The sequence below is a fragment of the Dermacentor andersoni genome, chromosome 7 (assembly GCF_023375885.2).
Source record: "Dermacentor andersoni chromosome 7, qqDerAnde1_hic_scaffold, whole genome shotgun sequence".
Classification (NCBI taxonomy): Eukaryota; Metazoa; Arthropoda; class Arachnida; order Ixodida; family Ixodidae; genus Dermacentor; species Dermacentor andersoni.
The window spans coordinates 157,183,574-157,196,195 of NC_092820.1; the positions used below are offsets into that span (position 1 = coordinate 157,183,574).

At 45.3% G+C, this 12,622-nt stretch overlaps 1 protein-coding gene across 2 annotated transcripts in view; it reads right to left on the reverse strand.

The window, feature by feature from the left end:
• The window catches only part of LOC126533476 (hypoxia-inducible factor 1-alpha-like), a 236,005-nt gene that overhangs the window by 14,717 nt on the left and 208,666 nt on the right, over positions 1-12,622 (reverse strand). For both annotated transcript variants that reach the window (XM_050180648.3, XM_055071933.2), the window contains exons 7-8: positions 3,812-3,962; positions 1,763-2,043 (exon numbers count right to left, since the gene is read on the reverse strand). In XM_050180648.3, coding sequence (XP_050036605.1) covers positions 1,763-2,043; positions 3,812-3,962 — 432 coding nt within the window. The remainder of the gene's footprint in view (positions 1-1,762; positions 2,044-3,811; positions 3,963-12,622) is intronic.

Genomic DNA, 12,622 nt, shown 5'->3' on the forward strand with positions numbered 1-12,622 from the left:
ATTGTTGGATAAAGTCTCATTCAGACATTGTTATCGATTCATCTGCATGACACTGACATGACCCACTAAAAGCAGTAAAAAAGTTATGCGGATCCTACGCTGTGGGAATTGACATAAGCAAAGTTTTCTGTGCTGTTTGCTTTGATTGACGATAATGAACGGTGATGCTGACTGCGAATGTTTAATTTCTTCAATGTTTAGTGCAATAAGAGAGTGGTGAATTGATGGTGAATGTTCCCTTGCGTGCAACACTGCTGTTTGTCTGCGTAGCACACAGAACACACAGAGAGACCTGTTTGCTTGAGGCATTGTTGCAGGCCATGGTTCATAACGTCCAAGAAGGCTAGCATGTTAGCACTGTCATTGTCTCACACAGCAGATTGCACCGTGGCAGAAGTGTTAAACTTTAATTGAATTATGAGGCTGTACATGCCAAAACCTTGCGTGCACCACTGCTGTTTGTCTGCATAGCACACAGAACACACAGACGTGTTTGCTTGAGGCATTGTTGTGTGCCACTGTTCATAACCTATGAGAAGGCTAGCACTGTCAGCACCTCACATGGCACATTTAATTGTGGCAGAAGTGTAAAACATTTAATTGAATTATGGGGCTGTATGTGCCAAAACCACAATCGGATTATGAGACACGCCATGGTGGCGGACTCCGGATTAATTTTGACATCTTAGTGTTGAAGGGTTGAAATCCGGGCCAGTTGGTACATAGTTGAAAAAAACCAGTCAAAAAACACAAAGGACAAGAGGAGAGGTTCACACCACAACGACTGGACTATTGATAGTCCAGTCGTCGTGGTGCGAACCTCTCCTCTTGTCCTTTGCGTTTTTTGACTGTTTTTTTTTTCCTTCAACCCTAGTGTTCTTTAACATGCACCTAAATCTAAGTGCACTAGCGTTTTTGTATTTCGCTCCCATTAAAATGCGGCTGCCACGATCGGGATCGAATCAGCCACCTCGCGCTATGCCATAGCCTCAAAACTACCACGGCAGACACAGAAGGGTTGATTTGACTTGCGACCATAGTGTTGCCTAGATGCTATGAAGCTTTAATACGGCTTTGAGTCTGCACACCGTGTGTGAGTTGTCCACTTGACAAATTTATATGGTGTTTATTGTTCAGAAATAGCAGAAATGTACTGTACTGTAACTTGACCTTAAATTTATCGAATTTGTCTGCTACCACTGTCGTGTCTAGCAGTAGCATTTCCTCGCCTTTTCGCATCACCCCTTCCCTCTCCCGCCTTCTCCCCATGTATGGGACCTACGAGCAAAGAGTGGCAAGGATGTCATTCACTCATTTCATGGCTGCGCTGATTCTTCTACCCATTCTCTGCCTGCTCTCTTTACTCCTCCCCTCCATTCTATCCATCTCCTTTCTGGACGGTTGCACGTTAGTAGAAAGGTAAGCGCTGCAGTTTCTGCAATGCTTTGGCGGGGGGTCACGGATAACTACGGCCATCAAGAGGCTATTGCGGCAACGCCCAGGGAGTTCCAGAGTACTTTGTGCTCATGCAACGTGATGCAAACATCCAAATGAGTTTCTCGTATCACCGTTCCTCTCCGGCCCGCTCCCACTGTGCATATGCATGTTCTGAACCACCTCCCAACACGGCTTGCAAGACAGCAGCAGCAGTAGAAAAGCAGAAGGAAGAGGCAAAGAAAGCTTCGGTTTAATACACGAGCAGCCATCAGGTGCCACTTGATGACCGAGCAAAACGAAGCGAAGTGCCGGTGCACAGGCCCACCTGCGGTGGAGCTCTCTTCATCAGGGAATATGAGGAAGCCCTTGCTCATGTCCGCTGTGAGAGGAGCAAAGATCTTGCTCGTGCTGCTGGTGAAACACAGGGGCTCCCCCTCCTCCTCCTCTTCTTCCTCTTCCTCCTCTTGTTCCTCCTCTTCCTCTGCTGCTGCTTGAGCTACAGGGGCAGACGGAAGTGGCTGCAACTTGGGCTCTGGCCCCGGCTCCGGCTGCACAGCGGGGGTCAGTTGCTGCTCCGCGAGCACTTCATGCCCCTCGCTGGCACCACTGCAGATGAAGGCGGAAAGGGAACGTGAACAACAGCAGGGGCACTTGATGCATGGACTAGCCCTGCTGATTGCGTGACATCCCTCAGCTGCACTTGTGCAGAGAGATTACATTAAACACCACTCCACAACAAGGAAAATTAGAACAACTTGATGACCTTCACTTCTGGCCATGTGAGTATAGCTGTACAAAAAAAAAAAAGTTATACGAGTTATAAAGTAATTCCTTTAGCAATTAATTACATAGTAATCCATTTTCCAAACTATCCAGAACTGAAACTTCACATCAGCTTATCAAAAATGCTTCTATAGCCTTTACATTAGATTTTTCGTGCTTAGATCAGACTTTTGAAGTATCATGCTCAACCTGTCAAAAATGATATGGCGGGCTTTGTGGGGTTATGGCAGGTGCTACATTTCTAGAAGCATGAAAACAGAGAGTCACCGTTGCTAGTTTACTCCACTGACGAGTAAACTCTTTAAACAACTTTTGGCCATAGACTATCGAAGACTATGACACAAGACAAAGCTCTGACCATAGACATAAATTTTGCATATGGTGTACACTTCTTTGTCTTATTTTACATGCTGGACTCTAAATCATGCATAAATAACCAGCCAAACTCCCTGCATCTTGACTCTCCACAATTCTTGCTTCCACCTGAATGCAAGCACACATATGGAAATTTAAGCTACTAATGTCGCATGATAACTTTACCTATCCTGCGACCTGTCTTTTTGCTATTACATCAAACGCTAACATTGTTCACTTTTGCTGTTTTAACAGCCCTTGCTGTCGAATTAAATATCAGCATTATCAGCATGCAAACAAAAAGAAATGTTAAGCGAATATTTTATTATCATCATCAGCCGGGGTAGGTACCATTGCATAGGCGGAAAGTTTTCATATTTCCAAAAGGGGGTGGGGGGGTGGGGGCTGGCTTTCTGGACCAGCTTTCTGGACCCCACCCATATATATATATATGCAGGATAAGAAATGAAACCGAGCCACCGATTGTTATTAGTCAAACAAAGACACCGACAACAGCATAGGGGAAATTGCATGTACTTATTTGTTGAATTCCAGCGATCCCAAATAGCCCCTGTCTTGCGCCTGCAAATTTCCTAGTTTCATCACCCCACCTAATTTTTTGCCGACCTTGAGTGTGCTCCCCTTCCCTTGGCTTACATTCTGCAACACTAATGGTCCACCGGTTATCTATCCTATGCATCACGTGGCCTGCCCAGCTCCATTTTGTTCCCTTAAACGTGAACTAGAATATCGGCTATCCCCGTTCGCTATCCCCGTGCATAAAAGAACTTTGTGTCTAGCCTACTCTGAAAACAAGTTTAGAAAGACTGGGTGGAAATGTGACCGCTTGCAGAACTACATTTGAAAGGACAGAGGGGTGGGGGTGGGGGGGGGGAAGAAAAATGTGAGAATGGAGGCACTATCTTTGCAATATGCATCGTAAAAATAACTTATTTTAAACATTGTGGCTGTAACACCACCCATGAAAGCAATTGAGGAGAGGCTTCTTTAACCCTTGGACATTAAGGTCACACAGCAATCTGTTCCACTTACAACAAGCATGGGCAGGCAGAAACTACTACGAGCACCCGTAATGAAAACAACAAGGCCCTTCCAGAGCTGCAAGCTCTGAGCAACAATGGCTGTAGCGGGCAACAGGGATGCCTTGAGTGACATCACAATGCAAGCAGCCATCGACTGCCAAGAAAGAACAGTGGGGGGGAGGGAGTACACTTGCCTCAGCACATAATTGACGCAGACGACGCATTGTGGCTTGCTGCAGCTGCCGTTCTCGTAGATGAGGGTCGCCTGGGTCAGCACCCACACGCAGCCACCATTCTTGGCCAGGAAGCGGTACTGGCCTGTCTGGCACTGGCCTTTGGCGAACACTGCGCAAGGAATGCATGCTCAATGAACATGTGAGCAATCCATTGGATCACTTCAGCTCAGCCGTACACTGCAGCAGGTAACAGGAATGCCTGCAGTACTCCAATACACAGTAGGCCACGCTTTGAAACCTAGAGAGACTTCTCGCATGGATTGAACTTGCGACCAAGACATAGTGCATAACATATGAAAGATGTAGATATACGTCTTGTAATTCAATGTAGCATTAAGTCTCATACCTTTATATAGCAAAGTATGATATAATTACTACATGAAACATGCTAGACATCTGAGCTATTTTACCCCTGAGTGACATGTCTCTGTGATCAGCGGCCACATAGTACATCTCGTACTGGAAGCCTAAAGGTGCACAAATAACATGTGATTTGATGTAACTGTACATCCACGAGCTGTAGTTGTAACATGTGAAATGGGTACCTCGCATAAAATGTTGCAGATTAAAAACAACCGCACTGTGAAATGCGTGAAGCGAGACTTCTGTGACTGAGCCACTTGCACAGCTTCCACGTTGTTGCCTGCTAAGTATGAAACAGAACATAACTACAATGAAAGCTTAACTCAAAAGCCATGGTGAAACAAAAGAATCGATATAATTGAAAATGTTAAGATATGGCATAACTATGCAACAGCATGGTAAAGACAGACGAATGTGAGCAATACTAGCAGTGGCATTGTGTTATTTGCTTTTGTACTTGCCCTTATTGAGCGGGTATTTTTTTTTCTTTTTCTTTCCATCATGTGTTTGCACTGGCTTGCCGAATTCTCTCTCCTGCTCAACATATGATTAGATAAGCACACGAATCCAATAAATTTGGGATATAAGGTGTAAGCTATAGTGTCATATACCCAAATGCAAGAAAATAACCCTCGCACCCTTTCCTCTCCAAATGGAGTACTAACAATTGACTTTAATGCTTAACCATGGCAAAAGAAAAGAAGTCACATAGACATGCAAACAACAAAAAAATAGAAACGCTTAGGTATAACTGCAACGAACATGCAAATTATGACCTTTTTCAAAAAGCACAACAAACATGTCTCGCAAAATAAGATAGACTAAACTTCTGTTGGTGTTCAATGAAAATGTGAGAAAGCATGAATGGGTTGAGTCAATATTATGAGCTGTTGTAGTTGGAATTGAAAAATTTAAGAGACACTTTCTCAGCTGTGACATCAGCTGGAGAACTCCACTGCCGTGTGCTTGCTGCCCCAAGGCTATTTAATGGGTCTGATCGCCTTTACCTGCTCAAGTTATTGAAGTGTTTGAAATAAGCTAGTACACTAGAGTTTGTATACCTTTGAAACTTTAGTTACAAGAATTAACCTTGCACACCTTACACTAAGGAGCATGTGAGCATGTCTCAATTATGCTAAGAAGCATGGGGCTTGTATGCAATTCACATAACTGGTCAGGCTGAGGAGTTGCTGTACACTGCAAGCGTACATTGTTCACTACCTTTGCTAAAATTTCATTTGGTATCTGCACAAGATGAAGAGAACCATTAACAGGTCATTTATCAGTTTGCATGTAATGGTACTGCCATGCAACTATTATTCAATTTATCAACACTAACGTTAGTGCACCAAACAAGGTGAGCACTGGAGTAAACTGAAACACAATGTCAGCAGCAATGGTCCTTTTAGGCCTGTGCCAGCCTCCTGAACTTTGCAATGCTTAACTCTTAAAAAGTTTAAGCACAAACGTGCATAATGTGCTTGGTGTATGTGATAGTGATCTATCACAAAGAAAGAATAGACTAATGCCAAAACTAAGACATTCAAAGTCGTTTTCTTAGTGCTATACCCTTTGCCAATTAAGCAGTCCACCCACACAACAGAATCCCACAACAGCATGGAAGGCTCCACTCTCATGAAATGCGAGGTGCAGTATCAAAATGCCATTTTCAACCGTCAAAGAGTGGCAATTTGTAGACCTATTTTTGTCACTTCTTGTGAGGACAAAGGCCATCTCGAAACGCCAGAAAAAGTGTGGGCAAAAATGCACACATGACAACTGCTGAACTGGAAACAAAAGAAAGAAAAGTACGAAAAAAATTTGAAACTTGCACAGACAAGCAACTTTGCGATAGCAGTTCTGCTATGCCAGGAGAAAAAAAGAAGAAGGGAGGGAACATAAGAAAAGAAATGAGGAGCCAAGAATAAGACAAAGGAAAACATGTCCTCCGGAGAAAAAAGAAAGGGAAAAAAAAAATTACCCGAGCGCTAGACAGATGGTTTGCAGAGGCAAAAGCTTGGACTGCGTCAGTGGCCAGAAGCGAAGCCCAAAATACACACTGCCAGGCAGGAGTGAGTGGCCCCTCGCTGGATGCCAGGAGGGAGCACCAGAGAGGAGACCATTAATAGGAGGAGGCAACGGAAGAAGGCATTCCATACAGACTGGCACGCTTTCAAGGCTGGGACCAAACGTTGCCACCGACGCCCACAGCTCTTGAACTTCCCCATGCTCCTCACACAGTTGCCATACCTGAATACTCCAGACAACGGCCCGCTCCCCCTCACCCCACCAAACCTGCCCCCCCCCCCCCCCCCCATCCCACTCGGAAAATAGCTTGACTGATGCACACGGATATTCAGGTCCGTCGACAGTGTTCAAAACAAAATACCCTGAAAGGCTGCCGCCTACACCTGTTTAGCCGACAATTTATTACCTTCTATACGAGTCTTTCATTCCTACACGGCGCTGCTGTTTTCAGAGTTTCTCTTGTTTCATTTCACTCATCTTGTTGCAAGCTTCTTCTATATTTAGCATTTCGCAAACAGCTAGAACTATTTTGGAAGGATGGGCAGGAAATGACACAATGATTGAAGCAGTATTGTGGAAGAGAGAAGGAGTGAGTATAACAGGAGTAGAACGGACACCATGCTAATTGCCATATGAACAAGTAGTGTCTAATAAATGATCTATGGCACCACAACTGTTGAGGAAATTCTGAAAATTAAGACTGAAGATTCAGTGTAAAACTTCAGGTGGCTGAACCGTTGAAGAAAATGTCAAGCACAAATTTAAGATAAGCTCCAGTTCCTGCGTCGCTGCACTCGAAAGCAAGAAAAACAGGCTGCTCACATAATTGGTACCACTTTGATTGCTAACATGCACCAAGAAATTACAGTGCCATGTTGGTGAAACGTGTTGCAATATTGTTCACAATGTTCTTGCATTCCAATGTTCTGCTGGATGTTCATTTGCAATTGTAATTTAAAGAAAACCTTCTGCAAATGAAAATGGAGTGAGAAATACTGTGATTTAAACATAGAGAAATATTTTTACACATTGTCTTTAACATTTCCTGAAGCTTCAGCAGCGTTTTAAATATCTTAGATTGCGCAGCATTACAATGCTTACTATGCAAGACGCTTGAGCAAACAATGCCTCCAAATATATATGCTAAATAAGAATTAAAAAGCAAGCTTCACTGGAATGTTAACAATCTGCTAAATGAAGGTCGTTGGTGCGTTAATACAAGGTTTAATGAAACTTCTACATATATAATTTTTCGAGTCCTGAATGGTTATCAATTGCAGGTTGATCTCAGCAAGCCACCCATCACGAGTAAAAGGGGAAAATGCGAAAGCGGGAGAAAATTTGTTTACACAACGCCCCTTTCGGTGGAGGGACTCACCCAAAACAGTCGATCCGGCAATTATATCCCAGCGTAAACTTTTTTTTACTTTCAAACTGCTATCCAGCGAATATCCAGTGCCGCCGCTTCGAACCGTTGAACACGCTTGTAACGGCTCCAAGATGATGTACTAGAGAACCGAGGGGAGAGGAGGAGAAGGGCCGTATCATCCAAGAAACGAGGGCCCTTATCAGCAGCGCCGGCTTATCGTCGCACCGCGCGGGAGGTGAGGAGGGGGATGCGACGGGCGGCCGATATGACGCCTCCTCTCCTCCTCCGCCGCCTTATCGCTGCGCCACGATGAGGCCACGCAACAAAGTGTTTTCGGTGAGATTGCGGCGCGCTCATCTCAGCACGCCGAGAAAAATAATAAATAAAACCACCGAGCCCCGCGGGGAGCCCCTTCCTCCGACAAAACCAACCAACGAAAAACGCGTGCTGATGCAGAGATATTCCTTCCTCCAAAAAACACGTGCTCCAACAAAACAACTCGGCGAAGATTTCCTTTCGGCCGGAGCGGTGGCCGTAAACCCGCCGCGAGATCTATCGGTCTCCAAACACCGAATATGCAAATGCGATATAGGACGTCACCAAATAGCAAGTCTTCGATTCAATACAACTTCGGCGCCTTAATTCGCGTAGGCATCGCCAATTTGAATATCGTTTAGTTGAAAGAGAGGCACCAATGAGGAACACTAAATCAAATCTAGGCTGATAAGAGTATTCTTTTGAAATTATACATTCGTTTATTTCGCGGTAAGAAGGTCATAAGAGAAGAGGAAATCAACGTCAAACTTCCATTTATCGAATTTCGCGCCGAAAGCCCGACGCCGGTACGTCAGTGTGACGTCACGGACAGTATTTCCTCTCAACGCAGCCGGTGGGACGCAGTGACATTTGTCGAACGTTCTCGACAGTTCAGTCTGTAGCTTTTTCTTATTTTTTTCTTTCCCTTTCTTTTAGAATTCAACTTAGCCCATCGTTACCAATATAAACAGTTAACTATAGGCCCGGGAAGAGCCAATCAATATCCGTGACCTCACGGCGCTGTATCAGAGTGTTTTACTAATGCAGCTCGTTTATTTTAACGCGTTAGCATTAGGAGCGTCTGAGTGGGATATATATATATATATATATATATATATATATATATATATATATATATATATATATATATAAGCTCTCCTATCCCAACTCCACCTCTGCAACGTGACCGGCTTCCCGCGCTTCACACATACATTTCTATCCCATTCAGACGCTATCCCACTCCCTGATCTATATGGCTTTTAAGCCGCGTTCACCACATTGCCAAGTGTCGTTGAGTGTCTTGGCAATGTGTGTTGAGTGACTTGGCAATGTGGTGAACGCGGTTTAAAAGCCACGTAGATCCGGGACCTCAAAGAGGAGGTGCGGCGTAATACTAACGCATTTCTCTCGCATTTACCTCCAAATCGCCAATGCGTCTTTCCCTCTTTATTGTAGTGTCCCCCTTCGACACCTAGAACCTTCACATCGTGACTGGCAAGCGGCAGGGCGTTCTTTATCTCATCGGCGCCGCTCGGCCAGCAGCATGCAATTTTCGCCGTCATCCGACGGGAGCCGACCTTGTTCACCGAATGCACGCTTGAGAGCAGCAGCACGATACTACTGCGCAAGCGCTCCGTCACGTGGATCTTGTTTTCATATTTCGCGGGCTTTCTTTGCAACACGGAAAAAAGCACTACGTGAGACGTATCGTAAACATCTTCTGGCGTAGGCTCCAGACAGGCACTTACACGAACCTACACATGTTACATCGGATACAACCCACAGCCTACAGGGACGAATGCCCATGGTGTGGGGCCACACCAACCCTATACCACATTACGTAGGAGTGCACACTACACAACATAGAACACCCAGACACGAACACAGCGAGGGAGCAATGGGAGGCACTGCTGTCCAGCTCGGTCCTCGACGACCAGCTCAAGCTGAATAAGAGAGCTGAGAAGATGGCAAGAGCCAGCGGAGCCCTGGACTAAGGGCCCCGACCATTAGCGGTTTTTCTGATTATTCTTTTAATAAAATCTATCTATCTATCTATCTATCTATCTATCTATCTATCTATCTATCTATCTATCTATCTATCTATCTATCTATCTATCTATCTATCTATCTCGATCGGTGGTTTCTGAAGGCGCTCTACAAATCTGCGTATCATACTTAGGGTCCTCAGCCAAGAATTAAGAAGTTGGGTAATGAAACTTAATTAATGAGTTACGGGGGGGAAATTGGCAATCACTACAGGTTATTGCGAACAGTGTGCATTCGGTTCAATTCGCTTCCGACGCGCCTTTCATTTTTAAATTCTTGGTTCAGGTTATGTGGTACACCCTGTATATATGGCCAAGTTCTCCCTTTTCAATGTAATGCCCTAACTTTTTCATGTTGTTTTTGACTTGCGCAGGAGCTAAAAATATCTTTTTTACAGTTTACTGCAGAATTTCCCTAAAGAAATGATAGTGATGACAACAACGACACACGAACTTCGCAGCCTCTACATGCCTCCACATTAAGCCTCCTTTTCTTTCACCGAAATTGTTTAGATTGTTTTATTTTTTCTGGTTGTGCCAGAATTTTCATTTTCATAAAATCATGCAGGCTCTCCAATCTCTATCTTTCGATTACCCATTATAAAATTTTGACCTTTTATTTTACACTTTAACCTGCACGATTCTCGGCGCCAATCCCGCAGAGTGGGTACGTGCCAGTAGATCACAAGGTTCTGCATCTACATCCGCGCAGAGCTTAAAAAAAAAAAAGTGATCCGGCGTCCTATCTTGCCAGCAGTTTCGTTTTGCTTTCTCTAGCCGATAGCGCATTCCACTTCGGAGGATTGGCCGAGTCAGATGACACTATCAGAAGACGTTTAGTGATTGCCAAAAAGAACAGGAATTCTGGGGAATAACCAAAGAAATAAAATTTATTATAAGGAAAATGAACCCTTCGCTTTCCCATTTCTATCCCTTTTCCTACAGTCGAGAGAGAGAGAGAGAGTCATAGAGTAAATTTTGTGAACGAAGAGAGGGGTTACTGGGGAGGAGCCCTCACTCCAAGGCCCGCATGATAGCGGTTGCGGCATCCATTGCCCAATGGGCATCCACTGTAACATAATTTACACCCTTAAAAGCGAATAAGGGTGTAAATGTGTTTAAATCACACCCTTACATACAAAAAAGGGTGTAAAGTGAGTTATAGACCGATTCACACCCTTATCCATTTTTTATGTGCAAATTATTTTATACTGCAGGCTGAAGTATGCTGACACAGGCTGACAGACCTTTCAGCCTCAGTTTACAATAACCCAATAATAACTAAATAACAAATAAACCATGCGACAGAGACCAATTAAACGAAGGTGTATCACATGCTCCCAGAATAGGTTTCCCTCCTTTTTTTTTTTTTTTTGCAGCCGGACAGAGGTGTCAAGTGGGCTATTTTTCGTTATTTGGAATGGTTAATTCGAGTCTCACTGCCCTTCGGTTCGCGTTATTTTCCGCCCATTGCAAGCTAAACATCCTTAAAGGGGCGCTGAACCAGTCTTTATCCAAGTGGAGAAAGACATTTGCAGTTAAAATAGGCTATTTCAGAAATACTCTGCCGCAAAATGTACTTCAATGCGTTCAGCAGAAGCAGAGTTACTGGCAACCAAACACGGCCTCCACTGTGCTTCCGTTCCTTCTTCAATGCCTCGCACTGCGAAGGCTACGGCGCAGTGAGGCGTGCCCACAACGCTCCGCCTCCTAAACGTCACCGTGGCGCGCAGTTCAAATGTCATTTCGGATGTTAACGTAGACGCCACGATTCCCGCCTTCGGGGCCTACGACGCGCTAAGCGTAAGCCATACGCAGTTGTCCTCAGCGAACCGCCGTGCGCTTAGCCAGCGGACTCGTGGCGGCACCCCGCGGCGGCCGCGGTATCTACGCCATGTAGCCGACCGCAGCTTGACGTGAGCTATCGGCCAATAGCAGCCGTCTAAGGGAATGACGAAATAGTGCGTCCGATGACGAAAGAGTGCGTCTAGAAGAGAGTGAGGAGATGGCCTTCTGTTGAAAAGAGAGCGTTTGAGGGAAAGGTGACTTCGCGATCCGCTTGCGAGCTCCGCGCACCGCGTCCGGCAGCAAAACTTGGCTGAGGTGTTCACAGTAGCGTGTGCTACCCGCGGACTATGTTATTTCACCAAGCCCGAGGGGTGGTTCAGGGCTCCTTTAATTTTCCAGCACAAGAAAGAACAAGAAAAAGGGGGGGGGGGGGGGGGGGGGGAATTACAGAAAAGTATGCTCCACTGCGTCTAAATTGAAGGTGTACACTGAAACATTGTAGACTGCTTCTTGCTTTTTTTTTTTTTAGTGCAAGAATTGACGCGCTGAAAACGAAACGGGAATGAAAACTTTCTGTGCGTCAGTTGTTGAAACGTTGTCTTGTCTAGCGTTTGTGTTCCCACTTCTTTCTCTGCGCGTCAGTTCTTGCGCTCCAAAGCAAAAAGAAGAAAAACCAGACCAATATCGACCGACTATACAGACTTGCCATAACGTCGCAGCGGAACAACCGGGCGGCTGCGCGTCGCACGCCAATGCACGTGCACCGCAGGTGACCTAAATCGTGCCTCCAACTACACTCCTCGGCGCGCTCTTATCAGCTGTCCAGGGCTTCCCTCCAGGCTGATCAGCGGGAGCCATGTAGCAGGCACTTACGCAGCTGACGTCAACGACACCGCTCCTCCGATCACACCGAAAGAATTACAGTACACGTACGCGAACGTCCGATTTCTTCTCCTCGTTCTCGCAACGGTTGCAGGGAGTATCGACCACGCGTTTTATTGAAAATGCCGCCTCGTCCCGAGGTGTGCGTGAGAGAGAGAGAGAGAGAGATAATCAGATGTGAGGCAGAGAGGTCGGCCTGTGCTTGTAAACCCCGGCCTACTACTCTGCACAGGGGTAAAAGGAAAGTGGACAGAAAAG